The sequence below is a fragment of the Sus scrofa genome, chromosome 14 (assembly GCF_000003025.6).
Source record: "Sus scrofa isolate TJ Tabasco breed Duroc chromosome 14, Sscrofa11.1, whole genome shotgun sequence".
In the NCBI taxonomy this organism is placed as follows: domain Eukaryota; kingdom Metazoa; phylum Chordata; class Mammalia; order Artiodactyla; family Suidae; genus Sus; species Sus scrofa.
The window spans coordinates 115,242,724-115,259,728 of NC_010456.5; the positions used below are offsets into that span (position 1 = coordinate 115,242,724).

Genomic DNA, 17,005 nt, shown 5'->3' on the forward strand with positions numbered 1-17,005 from the left:
GATATATGATATTTGTTTTTTCTCTGCCTGACTTATCTCACTTATTAGTATGATATCTCTAGGTCCCTCCATGTTGCTGCAAATGACAATACTTTATTCTTTTTATGGCTAAATAGTATTCCGTTGTATATATGTGTTTATATATATACACCATATCTTCTTAATCCATTCATCTGCTCAATGGACATTTAGGTTGTTTCCATGTCTTGGCTATTGTAAATAGTGCTGCTATGAACATAGGGGTGCATTTATCTTTTCAAATTAGTGTTTTCATCTGTTGTGAATATATGCCCTGGAGTGGGACTGCTGGATCATATGGTAATTGTTTATTAACTGTTTAAGGAACTTTGATTTGTTCTCCATAATAGCTGCACCAATTTACAGGAATGCTTCTCTTGGCCAGATTCCGCTTCTTCCAGCAGCACCCACCACTGGAGATGACAAAAAGCCCCAAAGTATATAGCCCAGCAGATGCCTTAGGAGAGAGGGACAGTCCTGTTCAATACTATTTTATCTCAGGGTCTCGGGATCAGCCTGTGATCATTTCAGCTTTGGTCATGCCAGATCTTTTCCCAGCCTCCAGCCATGCTGGGACCAGGCAGTGGCGGGAGTGATGTTTGGACTTGTCGGTGCCCAAGGAGGAGCTGTCGGCTGCTGCTGCCTCTGATTCAGCCCAAACCAGCCTCTATCTCCCACGTCTCAGCCTGGCCCCACCATCTGCTGCCTCTGGGCGGATTTTGACTCATGTAAATAGTTACCATTGTGACTTCATGCCAGTTGGACAGAGCAAGCCTGCTTGGGTGGGGTTGGGGTGGTGGGGGTTGCCACCTGACTGGGCAATCTGCCCTGCCATCTGTTCAGGATGGGGCTCTCTGTTGCTATGGCACCCGAGCCAATGCAGAGTAAGGTCTGAGAGTCACATTTCCCTGGGATCCTTGCTCTGTTTCCATGGCCTCTCCTGGGACTCAGGGATTGATCAACTTTACAGGTGTATATCCTGTGTGCTGCCCGGTATTTGGCATGGGACCAAGACTGTTGTTGACACAACAAATAAAGGGCTTGTCACTGGGTGGCCAAAACAAAAGATGTTCTCTTCTGGGGCTCCACATGCTAATTTAGAAAGCTTGGAAATCCAGGAAATAAAGGATGGAGAAAAGTAGGAAATCTGCAGGCCAGAACCCTGAAGCCCAGTTTGAGATGTGAAAGCCTTTCAGCCAAGCATGATCTCTGCAGCTGGCCAGGGTCACCTCCACTGCCTTCCACTACTTCCGTCTCATTCCTGTATATTACCCATCTGAGCCACAGAGGAATCTGAGTTGTCAACCTCTGGATGAAACTAGAAGCATAGCCTGGAGAAAAGAGAAAAATAATGCTCCATGAGTTTTCAGAATACCCCTTCTTTTATTGGGGGGGGGCATAAACAATATCAGGGTTAAAAAAAAATCCAGTGAAAGAGGAAGGGGTCTTCCATCATCCCATGTCCCACTTTTAACAATGGGAGTGTATCTTATGAAAGCAGGTGAAATTTGTCTCCTATGTCCCGCAGATTGGAAAAAGAGAAAACTAGTGTAAACCACAGCATCAAAAGCACCTCCTTGTCAGAGATGATGTTCACATCAGAACCAGAGGAAGTTGTGTGGACTCTTTACCTTAGAGGTTCTGGACTGGAGCCCATCTGGGCTGAGTCCAATTACATCCTGACACAGTGGGGGTAGCATGGTGTGGCCAGGTCAGCTGGCAGTGGTGGTGGGTGGCTGATGGTGAGTAAAAGTTACTTGAAATTCCTTCTAGCTCTAAACTTCTCTGATGTCAGATAGCAGAGTGGATGTGAGTGTTAGAGTGGATTAAACCTGAATGATCAAGTCCAAGGTTAAGCCTCTTCAGTCCTGCAGGGACTGCCTGTGTGCACCTCCATAATGCTCCTTGGAGCTTTTGGGGTGAGGGTGGGGGTGATCTCTCCTTTAATTTCTCACTTTGCATCCCACCTGGTCCACATTTCTATTGTCAAAGTCAGTGGTCTTCTTTTTGAAAAAAGATTTTTTAAAAAATTAAAGTATAGTTGATTTACTTTATTTCAATTGCTGCTGTATAGCAGTGACCCAGTCATACATACATACATACATATATATATATAAAGTATATGTATATATACACATTCTTTTTCTCATATTATCTTCCATTGTGTTCTATCACAAGTGATTGGATATAGTTCCCTGTGCTATACAGCAGAATCTCATTGCTTATCCATTCTAATAGTTTGCATCTACTAACCTCAACTCCCAGTCCATCCTACTCCCTCTCCCTCCCCCTCGGCAACCACGAATCTGTTCTCCATGTCTGTGAGTCTGTTTCTGTTCTGTAGATAGGTTCATTTGTGCTCTTTTTTATTTTTTAAAATGATTTTTAGTTTTTTCCATTATAGCTGGTTTATAGTGTTCTGTCAATTTTCTACTGTACAGCAAGGTGACCCAGTCACACATCCACATATACACTCTTTTTTCTCACATTATCATGCTTCATCCTAAGTGACTAGATACAGCTCCCAGGGCCATACAGCAGGATTTCATTGCTTATCTATTCCAAAGGCAATACTTTACATCTATTAACCCCAAATTCCCAGTCTATACCACTCCCTCCCTCTCCCCCTCCCCCTTGGCAACCACAAGTCTGTTCTCCATGTCTGTGAGTCTGTTTCTGTTTTATAGATAGGTTCATTTGTGCCCTATTTTAGATTCCACACATAAGTGATATCATATGGTATTTCTCTTCCTTTTTCTGACTTACTTCACTTAGTCTGAGACTCTTTAGTTGCATCCATGTTTCAATGGCCTTCTTGATGGTGGGGAATCTTTGCTGCTTTGTCTCGGGCTGTCCAGTGGTTTATGTCAGCCTGGTTCCATTTGTTATCTAAAGTCTGCACAACCAGCCAAATATCTAGCCTGAGATGTTCCAGCCGTGGTGCAGTGGGTTAAGAAACTGACTGAGTGGCTCAAATAGCTCTGAAAATGCAGGTTCTATCCCTGGCCTGGCAAAGTGGGTTAAGAGATCTGGTATTGCTGCAGCTGTGGCTTGGATTCAGTCCCTGGCCTGGGAACTCCCATATGCCGTATGGTATGGCCATAAAGAAAAAAAAAAATCCAACCCAAGGGTCTTCTCATTGCTTAGCCTCCGGCCCCTCCCCAACCCCAGCCCACTGAGCACTGTGCCCACTCAGGAGCTCCACTCCTCATTTGTCTACATCTGTGAGTCCCTGGAAGGCTGGACATTTGGTCTTTTCAAACATTTTGCTCACATCTGGTTTGTCACAGTTCTTGAGGCTTTGCAAACGCTGTTTCCTTTACTCTCTAATCTTCAGAGCAGCCGCCTGGTTTTTTGTTTTGTTTTGTTTTGTTTTTCCCAACTAGATTTTCTCTTGGCAAGTTCAGGTAAGAATCCTTCTTTGGGAGTTCCTGTCGTGGCGCAGTGGTTAACGAATCCGACTAGGAACCATGAGGTTGCAGGTTCGATCCCTGGCCTTGCTCAGTGGGTAAAGGATCTGGCGTTGCTGTGAGCTGTGGTGTAGGTCGCAGACAGGGCTCAGATCCTGCGTTGCTGTGGCTCTGGCATAGGCCGGTGGCTATAGCTCTGATTAGACCCCTAGCCTGGGAACCTCCATATGCTGCGGCAGCGGCCCTAAAAAAAAAAAAGAATCCTTCTTTGGGCAAAGAGATGGTGTGCCATGGTGCATAAAAAGGGAGCTGTGTTGGTCAGATGTAGCGGGTTCAAATCCTGGCTCTGACTTTAATTAAACTTCATGGACTAGTTGCTCAATCCCTCTGAGCTTCAGTTTCTTGTCTGGAACATGAGACCACCAAGTACGTGTTTCCTAGGGTCCCTGAACAATGATGGGGTCATCCCTGTAAGGATTTAGGACCTGCAGGGGAAATGCTCAGTGAATGGTGGGCAACTCTACTCTCACGGTGAGGCTTCTGTGGATGATCAGACATGAACTCTGTTTATTCTCCCATCACTTTGTCAAACAAGATGTACTACATTGCATGCAGCTTGATCCACGGCTTGGAATTGTTTTCTGGTTGCTTCATGTGTGCAGACTTAATCTCAAATGACCTGTGAGCCCTTGGAAGCCGGACCTTTCTTCCCTCCCCTCATCTGCACTCCTCGAATCTCAAGCCTAGTGTCATACTGTGACTCTTGGAATTCTGCCATGTTGCTGCTGATGGTACAATAAATACCCTCTCCTGTGTTATGGAGGAGTACTCAGAATCCAGCTTCTCTGCCCTCTTGGAGCACATCACCACCTTCCACGGGTTAAAGTGTAAGGGATTTGAAATGCACACAGGTCTGCCCAGGTACCTGGCAGCTTGGAGGCTGCATGGAACACAAAGACACCTGGAGCTGTGCTGCTCATGGAAAATATTACACACGTGCTCCAGACATGAACTACAGGAAACTGCCCTGTCATGTCCTCCCAAGGATCCACTACAACCAAGAATCCCCTCGCAGACAGATAGCAAAGGTCTCCAGTCCACTTCGTCAGTAGCAGACAGACTCCCTCAGAGGGCTGGGAGCCAACAAGAAAGAGGATTTATAGGCCTGTCAGCCAAAGAGGACAAAACCACTAACGCAGGCTCTGACCACACTGCCCACACAGGGGAGCCTGAGCAGTGGCACCACCCCTTCCAGCAGCTCAGGCCTGGAGGGCGGGGAAGCCTTTGCTAAATCGGGGTTTATACTTGAGTATTTGGGTTATGCTCAAGGATTTAGAAAACCTCTCAAAGGATGTGTGTGTATGTGCGTGTGTGTGTGTGTTTCTGGGCATTTCTGCCCAAGGAGGAAAGTACTAGGATGAATACTGAGGAATCCTATAAATAATCAGGGCAGAAGGTATTCTCAAAATTCCATCCTTAAACAAGTGGTCCTTGGCCATTCATGTGCCAAACAGAAGACACCCCTTTGGGGACTTTACCTGGAACACTGTCCGAAAAATCTGCTGGCAGCAGGGGATGAGGTACACACAGAAGTCCCAGGTGCAGTGGCAGTGGGGCTGCTTAGCCTGGAAGCCAGGGTTAGCTAGGGCTCTGCTGAGGGAGCCCTGGAGGAAGCTCTAATCTGAAACTGGTTTTGGGTATGTGGAGGATGGAACCTGGGGTAGAGCCAGAACAATAGAAAACCTACTGGTTATTGAGTGCTTGCTACATGTCACGTGATTTACATGTACTAAAGATACCTCAGAGTCTTTGAGGTAAGCACTAGTTACCCCATTTTACATATGAATAAACTGAGGCTTAGAGATGAAGTAACTTGCCCAGATGTCACATGGCCAGTAATGGGCAAAGTCTGGGTTTGAATGCAGGCAGCTGACTCCAGAGGACATGCTCTTAACCTCTGCACTCCTCTGCTTCCCTCTGACCCATACCCTCCTGCCGCCCGCCCTCCCTGCCTTCCCTTCTGGTTCCCTCTAGACTGGAACCTGTCTCAAGGCAGGAACAGTGTTTCACTTGAATTCTGTTTTCTTAGCATCTGGCATAGTGATAGCCACTCAATAAATGTTTTGTGAAGGAGCGAATACATGATTGGATGAGTGATGGAATGAAGGGGTGTATGCCTCCCAGGGAGCTCATTGTAAGGCAGCTGTCACAGCTGTTTCCCCTCTTTGCTGTCCAGAAAAAGCACCTTGTCTCTTGAGAATCAGGGATGCCCTGACTGGTACCCTCTCTTGGGCTCTGTTGTTGCTATGGCAACTACTGGTCTAGGCTCTGACAGTTCTGCAAAGGGACAGAGAGCAGAGGGGTCAGATGAGTCAAGGTAAGACACCACTTCCTATTCTCAAACTGAGGCCAGTGTCCCAGACCCACTTTGGTCACAGATATTTACTGGGCATGCACATGACCCTAAGGTATGTGTGGAGGAAACAGGTCGGGCAGGTCATGCCCTGTACTAAGAGAGCCTCCAGAGAAGACAGACTCACATGCCACAGAGTGGGGGCGAGTGGGTACTTGAGGGACAGCCTTACCACCAATGGGGAAACCACAAAGTAGGAATTTGGCTGTAAGGGGGCCTCCTAAGAGCAAGGGTAATAACTGCTGCTATTTTTGTTATTATTCATCAAGCCCTAAGCTAAGTGCTTTACATGTGCCCTTTTCACTCAATCTTTTCAATGGTTCTATGAAGTGGACACTATCATTCCCATTTTACAGAAGAAACTAAGGAAAACCAAGGCTTATAGAAATTATGAGACTTGCTGAGCTAGGACATGGCATAACTGGATTTAAACACAGAGTCCAAGTTCTCAGCCCCTGTGCCATCTGCACTGTCTGGAATCTCAGCCGCATTGGTCTCTGCACGTCTTGTCATGACAGAGGTCTGGGTCCCTCATGGGCCTCCAGTTTGAGAGGGCACATGGAGGACAAGGACCTCACTTCCTTGACTCTCTCTGGAGCACTGACTACTCAGGCTGAGTAATCTCACTGCTTGTGGTCTTGTCTGGTCTTGCAGGGGTAGGGTTTCAAGAGCTTCTCTGTCTGGAGGATTAACAAATGCTGCAAGGAGGAAACAGATGTGTGGAGAGGGCTTCTTAGGAATCGTTCTGGTGGAAACTCTATCTTTCAAAAGGGCTGAATGCCACCAAGCTCCTTGCCCCTGAATCTGTCTCCAATGAAGATTTCTGCTGTTAACTTGGTTGGCCCTGACTTCTGGGCTATTGGGAATTGGGGACCTTGGAGTATGTATGGGCTGACTCCTTGTCTCTGGTTGGGAGACCTTGGGGGCTTCCCTGAGGTTCAACTCCTAGGTGGCTGATTCAGCACTAGCCATGCCTTTTGGGAGAGATCCAAGGCCATTATCAGCCTTTGGAAGCCCAACCACTGCCCCAAGAGACCTTTGGTCTAACATGGCTCAATTTTCTCCAGGAATAGGTGAACAATGTGGTGGTGGCGGCTGTGAGTCATCTCTGGCCAGTTGGGAAGAAGGCCCAAGGGTGGCTTGTAACAAGTGGCAGGAAGTGGATCTCTGCCTTCTATTTCTTCCTCTTTTTTTTTTTCCTTTTTGACCATACCCTCAGCATGCGGAAGTTCCCAGGCCAGTAATCGAACCCACGCTGCAGCAGTGACAATGCGGGATCCTTAACCCACTAAGCCACAGAGGAACTCCTCTACTTTCTATTTCTATTTTAAACAAAGTTACCCTAAAAGAAACCTTAAACATCACTGATGAGTGGGTTTTAAAGATACAGATGGGACTGAATTCTTTCCAACACCCCACCCCACCCTGTCCTGCAAATCACACCTTGCACTTTTAAGACCCACATTTTCCCTCTGAGAAAAGAAATATTTCTGAGGTTTATCTTGCTGGGAAAGCATTTGTTGTTGACAGTTATTTTCTGGTTTTTTCTTGGGGCTGGAAAGGAACAACAAAGAGATAGAAAAGGCCACTCACCTCTAAAGCAGGGGTCCCACATTGTGCAGGAGGAAATTAATCAGCCCTGAGCTCAGATGAATGGAATACAGGCATGTGGTGACAGAATGACAGTCGTGTTGATTTGATTTTCTTTGGGGAGGCGCTTCACATTTTCCTGTGTATAAAGAAAAAGTGTCTCCTTAAACTTTGTTTTCCTAGCAGCTGGCACATAGTGATGGCCATTCAATAAGTGTTTTGTGAAGGAGCAAATATGTGAATACGTGACTGGATGAATGATGGACGGAAGGGATGTGTGGATAACAGAGAAGCCTACAGCTCAAACCCAAAGCTGATCTGGCCGCTCTCACATTCCCCTCAGAACCACATCGTTTCACTTTCAATTACTTACCAGCCTTCATTGTCCTTGGCCTTAGATCCATCAGACTCGTCTTCCTAATAGACCCAGTTCCTTGGGGACAGTGCCCTTCCTTTGTCTTATACTTCCGTTCCATAAATAGCATCTGACCCAAGATGGAACATGAGCTGTGCTGCTGAGTACTTGGTTAAAAATGCCTTTTCTGGAGTTCATGTCGTGGCTCAGTGGAAACAAATCTGGACTGGTATCCATGAGGATGCAGGTTCCATCCCTGGTCTTGCTCAGTGGGTTAAGGATCCTGCGTTGTTGTGAGCCTTGGTGTAGGTTGCAGACATGGCTCGGATCTGGTGTTGCTGTGGCCAGTGGCTACAGTTTGGATTCGACTCCAAGCCTGGAAACCTCCATATGCCGTGGAGCAGGCCTAAAAAGACAAAAAAAAAAAAAAAAAAAGAGCTTTTCCCTCACTCTGGAGTCAGGATAATTGAATACGTTACAGAAGAAAGGGATTGTTCTTATTTTTATAGTAAGATGCTTGCTGGTGAATCCATATACAGCAAGTTGGTGAGCACAGAACACAGCAATTACCAGGAGAGAATCACTTCAAAGAAGGCTTTTAAGAACTGAGATGTTTGCTAAAGCATTGTTTGTAAAAGCAAAAAAGTGGAGATGCCTCAGTGGTCCTCAGGGGAGGGTGGGTAAATTAGGGTACATCTATCACACAAGGAGGTGATAAGCAGCTACTTTAAAGAATAAGTTAAGTTAGAGGAGTTCCCCCTGCAGTGCAACAGGAATTGGTGGTGTCTTGGGAGTGCTGGGATGCAGGTTCGATTCCAGGCCTGGCACAGTGGGTTAAGGATCCAGTGTTGCCATTGTGGGTTAGGTTGCAAGTGCACCTCGGATCTGATCCCTGTCCTTGGATCTCCATATGCTGTGGGGGTGGCCAAAAAGAAAAAAAATAAAAAAATAAAAAAAATGAAGAGTGAGTTAGAGACAAATGTTCAAAAAAGATGTCCAAGAAAAGTTAGATGGTATGATGTAATTTACAGAAAAAAAGAACTAGAAGGATGCATCCACACATGTGATATGTACACACAGAATGATTTTGGAAGGGTAGGCAGGAGACGTCCTATTGGTTGATGCTGGGCAAGTCAAGAGTGGGAACTTCGTCTGTTACTTAATTTTTCTGTTAGTGGTTGAATTTTTTTATCATGACTGTAATGTTTTTGTTAAAAAAAAAAAAAGTCAGAAAAACAAGCTGTCTTTGGATGGCAATGAGAAAAGTGAAGTCTGAAAGCTGTCCCTCTGGGGTGCTGGGCGGGGGCAAGGCTGAGGAGGGTGAAGGGGGCGGTGAGGTGACCTGAAGGCACACACTTCCATCACTGGGTGGTTCTTGGCTCTCTCTGCTGGTGGTCCTCTGGCCAAACCAAACAACCTTCCCACTCCTTCCCCTGAGGTGGAGACCGGATGGAGCATGAGAATGTTCTGAATCACAGTCTGCAGAGGGACTTAAGTTGAGATTTCCAGGATGTTCACCCACTGTTGCCACAGCTGCCACCAACCCCGCTCTGAAAGGGTGCTTGGCATACAGTAGGTACTACTTAAAGATTGCCTACCTCTGTTATGCTTTCCTATTCTCACTTCATGGTTCCAGCTGAAATGCTTTTCCTGGTCAATCCTGCCCATCTTCCAGAAACAGTATCAGGCAGCACTGTACCATGAGGCCTTCCCCGATGCCCCAGGTGTCAGGGATTCTTGGACTTCCAGCATTACCTGGAGGACTTGACAAAATGCAGAGTCCTATGCCTGACTCCTAGAGATTCCTCTGAAGTCTGCAGTGGGGCCCTGGAACCAGCCTGGAGGCATTTGGTACAGTAAGTGAACAGACTGCTGTGTAAAGTCTAGCATCCTTGGGAAGGAGAGTCCTCAGAGAAAGTTGTCCTTAGTGCAAAGGCCTAAGGGCCCCAAAGGACCAGAACTCTTCTGTTTTAAAAGACAATCTCTCTCCTTCAAGCCTAATCCCCACATTCTTTGCCCACATCAGCTCTGTGAAATAGGGTTTTGTGCTAGAATCCACCTTACAGCTGGCTTTCAAAGGCCCTTTTTGGAACTCTGCAGGCTGCCTCAAAGATGGGCCAGAAATATTCTATCTTGCTATTTTTTAAAGTTTTCTGAAAGTATAAGAATAAAAAGGGAGTGAAAACTTCCGCTTGTCAATAGGAAACCCCCCCCTCCCCAGTTCTGCCCTGGGAACCTCAGACTTCCTGAAGTTAAAAACAAACACCGTGACCAGTTTCTACTCTTTGCATGAATTTAATTCTTCCTTTAATATAAATAAGGCAGCATGAAACCCAAGAGCCCCGCCGCTTTCTGCTTCAGAAGCAGCTTTGGTGCATTAAAACAAAACAAAACAAAACAAAAAAACACCCCGTTTCCCCGCTGAGCTGTTGTCTCTCTATAAACAAGAGGCCAGAAGGTAATTTTTCAGTGGATTTTCTCCTGGAAGTGAAGGAGAGAGTCAGGCTTGGTCTTGGCTTGCGAAGGCTGGTTCTTGGTTGCTGGGGTCTCTAGATGAGGATGATGATGGGAAAGGCAAGGCACGGGTGACAATAAATAAGGAAATTTTCCCCAACTCTAGAAATGAATCCCTGTGGAATGGGGGCGCTCAGGGTTGTGGCTGGAGATCATGTGGGCCTGGGGAGGGGCGGACCCAGGCGCTGCTCAGTCCAAATCCAGTTTTGGGCTTCCACGCCCCATCACAGCTGAGCCTACCACTGGGGATTAACCTTGTCAGGCAAACCGCCCATCTTCTAGAACACTCTTGACGCTAGGTGACAGCACCTCTGTGGTAGAGACAGGATCCTTTCTTCAGTTTATGGGGAGCCCGACGCCCCTAAGGAACTGGGTAGGCTGTCGGGGAGGCACAACCAGCTTCAACTCTGGAGGGAAGAGCACTCATTCCTGCTTCCTCCTCAGCCTCTGCAAGGGTTACTGAGGCGATGCCAAGAGAGGAACTCCCAAAGGGCCAGTGAAGCCACAAGTGGAGGAGGGAGCGGCTTCCCAGCCCCACCCGCCCCAACCAGGCCTGGAGACGGAGGCCAGCTCTGACCGCAGGCTCTGGGGCCTGCCTGGGGACAGAAGCCCAGCAGTGCCAAGGCAGTCTCTCTCAGGTCTGAGGGCTGTGCTTGCAGTCTGTTCCTATGTGTCCAGTCTGCTGAGCCTCTGTCAGGTGCTTCGGGTGCTGGTCATCTGTGTGGCCAGCAAGGCCCATGCAGAACGGAGGTGTAGGTTTTGTGCAGTGAGGGGGCCCCACTGGAATGAAGAGCCAAGGAGCTTTGGGGGCCTTCAGATGGAGCTGGGTTTCTACAGCAGACCTTGCCTCCAGGTGTACCCTGGAACCTAGGATAGGAACCCTGAGGGAAACTCAGGGCTGCGGCCTCCCTCGCTCCTCACCTCTCCAACCTTCTTGAGCTGAGGCCACACTGCACCCTGACCCCAGCACCTTGGGTACCAGGCTCTGTCCTTTGCTCCAGTCACCCCATGCCCTTCTTTCTCTATCACCTTCCATCTTCAGTGCCCACCCTCTCACATCCTGGTGGTCAGGGAGACCAGCAGGAGTAACAAGGGGTAAGGGCTTTGTGATGTGTACCCAGCAGGGTATGTGGCACCCACAAGGTTCAGGACACAGAATCCTCATGGAAGAGGCAGAGAGAAGGAGGTGCACCCTGAGTGAGACATGTAGCTAAAATAGCGGCCAATTTAAACTCTCTGCCACTGAGTACCCACTTCTGTACAACAGAGCCACTGGGGCCTTGAATCTCTCGAGGTCTTCTCTACAAACAGTATGAAAAAACAGCCATGGTGGGGACCCCTCTTGCGCAGGCTGTGGACGGAGCGCGGTAAATTCCCACATCTGCTCCTATTAGTGCTTTAGTTGCAGATGCCTGGGGCCAAGGATCACTGAAAATAGGGCTGCAGGGTCTTAACATGGGTCCCTGTTAGCATTCCTGTAGCTCCTTTGTTGATATTCAAGTAAAGACTGGATGTGGGATGTAAAAAGAATTACACCCAAATCGATATTTGCATTGTCTGTAACTCAGTGTTCACAGAGCTCTTCCGTCACCTCAGCCACTGGTGGTGATCCAAAAGTAAGCTGCAAAGGGTTGGTCGGTACCCAAACCCAGACAACAGCTTCACCAGCAGGTCCCAATGGCACGAAAGCAAACCAGCTTTGGCTTGGAATTCCGTTTCCTCTGTGCTATAGGGTCTGGCTTCCCTGAAAGGCTGAGCCACGGCACCCTACAAAGCCCATCATTTTTCCAGGACAGAGCCTGTGGATATCCCCAGGGGTGTGGACATGTGCGATGCCCCTTGTCCTAGTCCTCTGGGTCAAGGATGCTCTACGAGATGACAGCTTTTTGGGGCAGGCTGGAGTGGTCTGAGGGGATATGGAGGGAGTACTCGCTAATGAGCACTGGGGCATTCTTGAGCATCTCATAGAAGGAGTCCACTGTCTTCCGGTAGAGACTTCGCTGCAGGACAAAGGGCCGGAAGAGGTTGAGAGGCTCAGCCCTGCGCACCGCCTCGGGGAGCCCCAGGGCTTCCGGCACCTTGCGGTTGCCGATGAAAAAGTGATGGAGCTTCTTCTCCAGCAGGCTCTTCTCTAGGAAGCAGAGCATCTCGTGCAGACGAGCGTCGAGATGCCCAGCCTTCCAGTCGGTGGGTCGCCGGGCCAGCAGGAGGTGCAGCAGAGCGGTCTTCAGGTGGTAGTTGCCAAGCCCGCTGGGGCCGGTCAGGCGGCTTTGCTTGGAGAGCAAGAAGGAGACGATCTGCAAGCAGCTGAGGTGGCAGGAACCCTCCGGCAGCGCCTTCGAGGTCATCCTGAGGAAGTGGCGCTCGTAGACAGCGAAGGACAGGAGCCAATCGGTGCTGGATGCCGGGGTATTCCCGAAGGGCTCCCTGGGAAGGTGGGAGACAAAGTACAGGTCGGAATCGTCACATTGGATCACAGGAATCAGGTTGAAGGGCATGAACTTCCCCGAGCGGAACTTGATCTTGAGGGATCCCGGGGTGTCCAGTTGGCCAAAGGCCAGGTCGAACTCGTACTTGTGGGCAATGCAGTGCCAGGCTTTGGTGAGGGCCGTCTGGAACCACTTCATGACCCGCATGGTGTCTAGGTATGGAGAGTCTCCGGCACACAGCAGCTCTCCCGCCTCACTGCCCGGCCGCCGCATCACGCTGTTCTTGCCGTGGAGGAGACACAGCATGTCTTCCCCCAGCTTGGTCTTGCCGCAGATACAGCCCAGTGTGTCCTCGTCTGCCCGGACCACCTTGATCTGGCCATAGCCCTGGCGATCCAAGGGCACGGAGCGGCCAGAGCACCAGAGTTCTGGGTGGAAGTGGTAGGGCTCTGGGGGCATGAAGGGCACAAAGAGGTCGCACAGCAGCGGCTTGTTCACCTGCCAGTTCTCGTACATGCTGTCCACGCCGATGAAGTCCTCCACCTCCATGTCTGAGTCCCGGCTGCACAGGCTCCTCAGTGCTTCCAGCAAGTCATCCACGAAGCCTTCCACAAACTCCCTGGTGCGGGCAGCGTCGGCTGTGGCTCCTCGAATGCAGCGCTCGTAAAAGTGGTCCAGCGTGGCCTTGTTGGGCAGGGTGAGGCCCCGGAGCGGGGCGCCGTCCAGGCCAGGCAGCTCATCTTCTTCCAGGCACTCGGGCGAGGGCCCGTCCTGGTGGTCCTGCCGCCACACCTCGATCACCAGGAAGAGGATCATGCAGAGGGTGCTCCACAGGTCCCAGGCTGCGCGGCTCTCGTTCTGCTGCTGGCCCTCCTCTGCTACCCGCTCCAGCGCCTCCTTCTCGGCTGCCAGCCGTGCCACCTCCTCCTCCAGGCGCAGCTGCTCCAGTTGCAGCTTCTCCTGGTGGGCCTGCATCTGGCGGATGATCTCCTCTTCGTTCTCGGGGACCGTGGCGTTCTCTCGCGGGAACAGCAGCGGATGGTTGATGATGGCGGTCACCACAACCAGACACACCCGGAAGAGCCCCAGCGCCATGGCTGCAGCTTTCCTGGGAAGAGGGAGAGAGAGACCCATGGTCATTCTGAACTTCCTTCAATGCCACTGCTTCTCTGGTGGTTCCCTCCCACCGACTTCTGCCCCACCCAGCTGTTGCATGTCTTATGGTTCTTCCCCACCCAACCTGCAGTCTAGCCTTGGAAACAACTCCGAAGTCCCACACCAGCAATGCTGGTTAAACAGCCCGCAGTGGTGGACACGTTTCTTTCCACCCAGATTGTCCTCTTTCTGGTAGGAGTACCCCACTTTCCCTCGGAAGCACACCTTTCCTACTCCTAGTCCTTATAGCTTGGCTGGGGATGAACCCACTCCCAGCTCAAGGGGTGAGCATTTAACCCAGACCCAAACTATTTCATGCTCCTCCTCACTGGCTACAGTGTTTGTTGCAGGATGAGCTGATGACCCTATTCTGGCCAGTGCGAGACAGAAGTAGGACCTGTTGGGACTGGTGGGGTTACCTAGGGTTGCTGAGGTAACAGGGTTACACCTGCCCCTGATGCCCTAGCTGTGTAGAAGACGGGGGAGGAGGGGGGGAATCTGCCTGAGAAAGATGACAACATGTCAGGAAGCAGATGCCCTGGGCCAGCTGTGCCTGAAGCTGTTATCTCTGGACTGTGTATGCATATAAATCAAAATCCTCCCTTTTTATTTAAGTCAGTTTGTGTTGTTTTCCAACACTTGAAACCAAAATAGTCCTGCATAAGACATCCTCTTCTCACCCCAGCGAATGCCTTCTAGCCAGTGCCCATTTCCTCAGTGCAGTATAGCATAGTGAAGATCAGGGGGGTGGGATTCCAAAGCCAGCCCTGTCATTCACTGATTAGCTGTGTGACCTTGGGCATGTTAATGCACCCCTCTGAGCCCCAGCCCTCCTTTCCTTACAAAAGGAAAGCCATAGCACCCAGATGGATGCATTGATCCATGCCAACTGCATACACAGCACAGTGAATGGTGCACAGCATAGGTTCACTGAACAGTAACTGAAGCAGTCTTGAGCCCTTATCTTCCCCCACTGTAAACCTCTCCTGATCTGGAAGACCCTACCCCAAATTCAGACACTGATCTCCTGGCTAGTCCTGGGTCTTTCCCCAGAAGAGTCTAGGAGACAACCAGAGTGAATGAGTGATTGGCTTCCTTCTGACGAGTCCTCTGAATTTTAAATCTGACTTCTTGGAGTTCCCGTCGTGGCTCAGTGGTTAACGAATCCGACTAGGAACCATGAGGTTGCGGGTTCGATCCCTGCTCTTGCTCAGTGGGTTAAGGATCCGGCGTTGCTGTGAGCTGTGGTGTAGGTTGCAGATGTGGCTTGGATCCTGCATTGCTGTGGCTCTGGCATAGGTGGTGGTGGTGGTGGGGCTACAGCTCCAATTGGACCCCTAGCCTGGGAACCTCCATATGCTGAGGGAGCGGCCCTAGAAATGGCAAAAAGACTAAATAAATAAATGATCTGACTTCTTTATTGGGAAAGGAGACATACCATTCCTCCAGGATAAACAGATTTTTAAGGAACTTTTAGGGAAGGACTAACCCCCTACAATACTTGCTATTCAGACTGGTAGTTGCAACACCTCTGGGAGTCCCACCCCAGACCTACTGAACTAGAATTTGCATTTTAATAGCATCCACATTAAAGTCTGAGAAGCAATGTCTCACACTATAAGCCTTATATTATACCCTCACTTCTCCCTGGCAGGAATCTTGGGAAGTAACAATTGGCCTTTTCCACATTTGCCCCACCCACTCCCTGCTGGGACCTCAGCTAAGAGAACAAATGGTTTAAGGAAGTCATTGTTGGAGAACAAGAACCGCCCCCCTCGCCCTAATACAAGCCAAGACGCGACAGAAGCCCCATTCCCTGACCTTGAATTTGCACCCTGAAAACCGCCTGTTCTGGTTCTCACCCTAATGGTGTCAAGAGGCAGGTATCTGTTACCAGGTAAGGACACCTCTGTAGTTCTACTGGGCAGGGCCAGGATGTACCTGGCCTGAGTTGCCACACTTAGGCAAAAGCTGCTCAGACGTGACTTCACCTGGTCAGCAGGAATCAGAATGTGGGGTGGCGGGAGGGTCCAGCTGAGCAGAATTCGGTGTGCAGACAAGTTCAAGCCTCAGAGGTAAACTCTGAGGTGCTTACGCATTTCCTCTTGTGGAAGAAATGGAGGACAGAAGAAAGTGAAGGAAGTCTCAGACTGGAAAGGAGGTAGGGTGAGGAAAGAGTAGCCAGCTTCCCCAAGACAAAGGGCAGCTTGCTGGATGATTGCAGAAACATGTCAGTCCCGGTTTCCACATTAGAAAAACATCAGCGGAAAATTTGGCCAGGGTGATCCAAGGGAAAACTGCAAGGTTGGCTGACTAATGTGGATCGGAGTTTTAAGATACAGGCCTGAGTACTAATAATAGAATACCAGGCAGCAGACAGTTAGGAGGTAATTTGGGGGGTTTGAGGCCCTTCAGGGCCTCTGTACTATAGGCAGCCACACTTGGGCACAGCAGATGCTGACAAGGCACAGTAAAAGTCTCTGGCAACACCTGATTCCAGAGGTCAGTTTCTATGCCAGCTCAGGGTAGGAGGCCATCAGCTGGGGAGGGGTGCCGTCACCAAGTCCTATGACCAGGAAGCCCTCTCCTCTCTACCTGTCAGCTTCCATAGGGCTGCCTGTGGACATCCTCATGCCTGCTGGGAGATGATGGGCTGTACTGGGGCAGGCAAGGCTCAAAACTCCAAACCAACTGGAGCAACTGGATACCGTGCATGAGGGGTTAAGAGGATGGACTCTGGAGGAGACAGGGTTAGCATCCAGCAAGTGCCCCTGCTAGATATTGTAACCTTGGACAAAGCATTCAACTTCTCAGAACCTCAGTCTCTTCATCTGTAAAATGGGAATAACACTTGCTGTTTTAAAGGAGATAATGCATAGAAAGCATTTAGCAAAGTGCTTGCCCCTAAGCAGTTTTTCTTATAAAAGGGTGGCTGTGAGCAGTTGAACCTGCCTGCAGGGGTCTGTGATACAGTGGGCCACACAGATGTCCCTACAAGGAACCCTGGCAGGATGTAAGGCAGTCCCAGGGACACTGATAACAGTAGGGTTACAAACAAGACTCAACAGGAGCATGGGAGAAATAGGAAGGAGCCTGGGCTGTAGAAGCAGACAGGCCTGGG

The 17,005-nt window shown here is 49.6% G+C and overlaps 1 protein-coding gene across 5 annotated transcripts in view; it reads right to left on the bottom strand.

Annotated features, from left to right (window-relative positions):
* ITPRIP (inositol 1,4,5-trisphosphate receptor interacting protein) overlaps positions 312–17,005 on the bottom strand; it is a 35,103-nt gene continuing 18,409 nt past the window's right edge. For 2 of the 5 annotated variants that reach the window (XM_021072795.1, XM_021072796.1), the window contains exon 2: positions 10,066–13,837. In XM_021072795.1, the coding sequence (XP_020928454.1) occupies positions 12,169–13,824 (1,656 nt within the window). In that variant the 5' untranslated portion in view covers positions 13,825–13,837 and the 3' untranslated portion in view covers positions 10,066–12,168. Of the gene's footprint in view, positions 6,540–7,434; positions 7,571–7,804; positions 13,838–17,005 lie in introns of those variants that run through there. The other 3 variants (XR_002338487.1, XR_002338486.1, XR_002338485.1) reach the window with 3 other exon arrangements.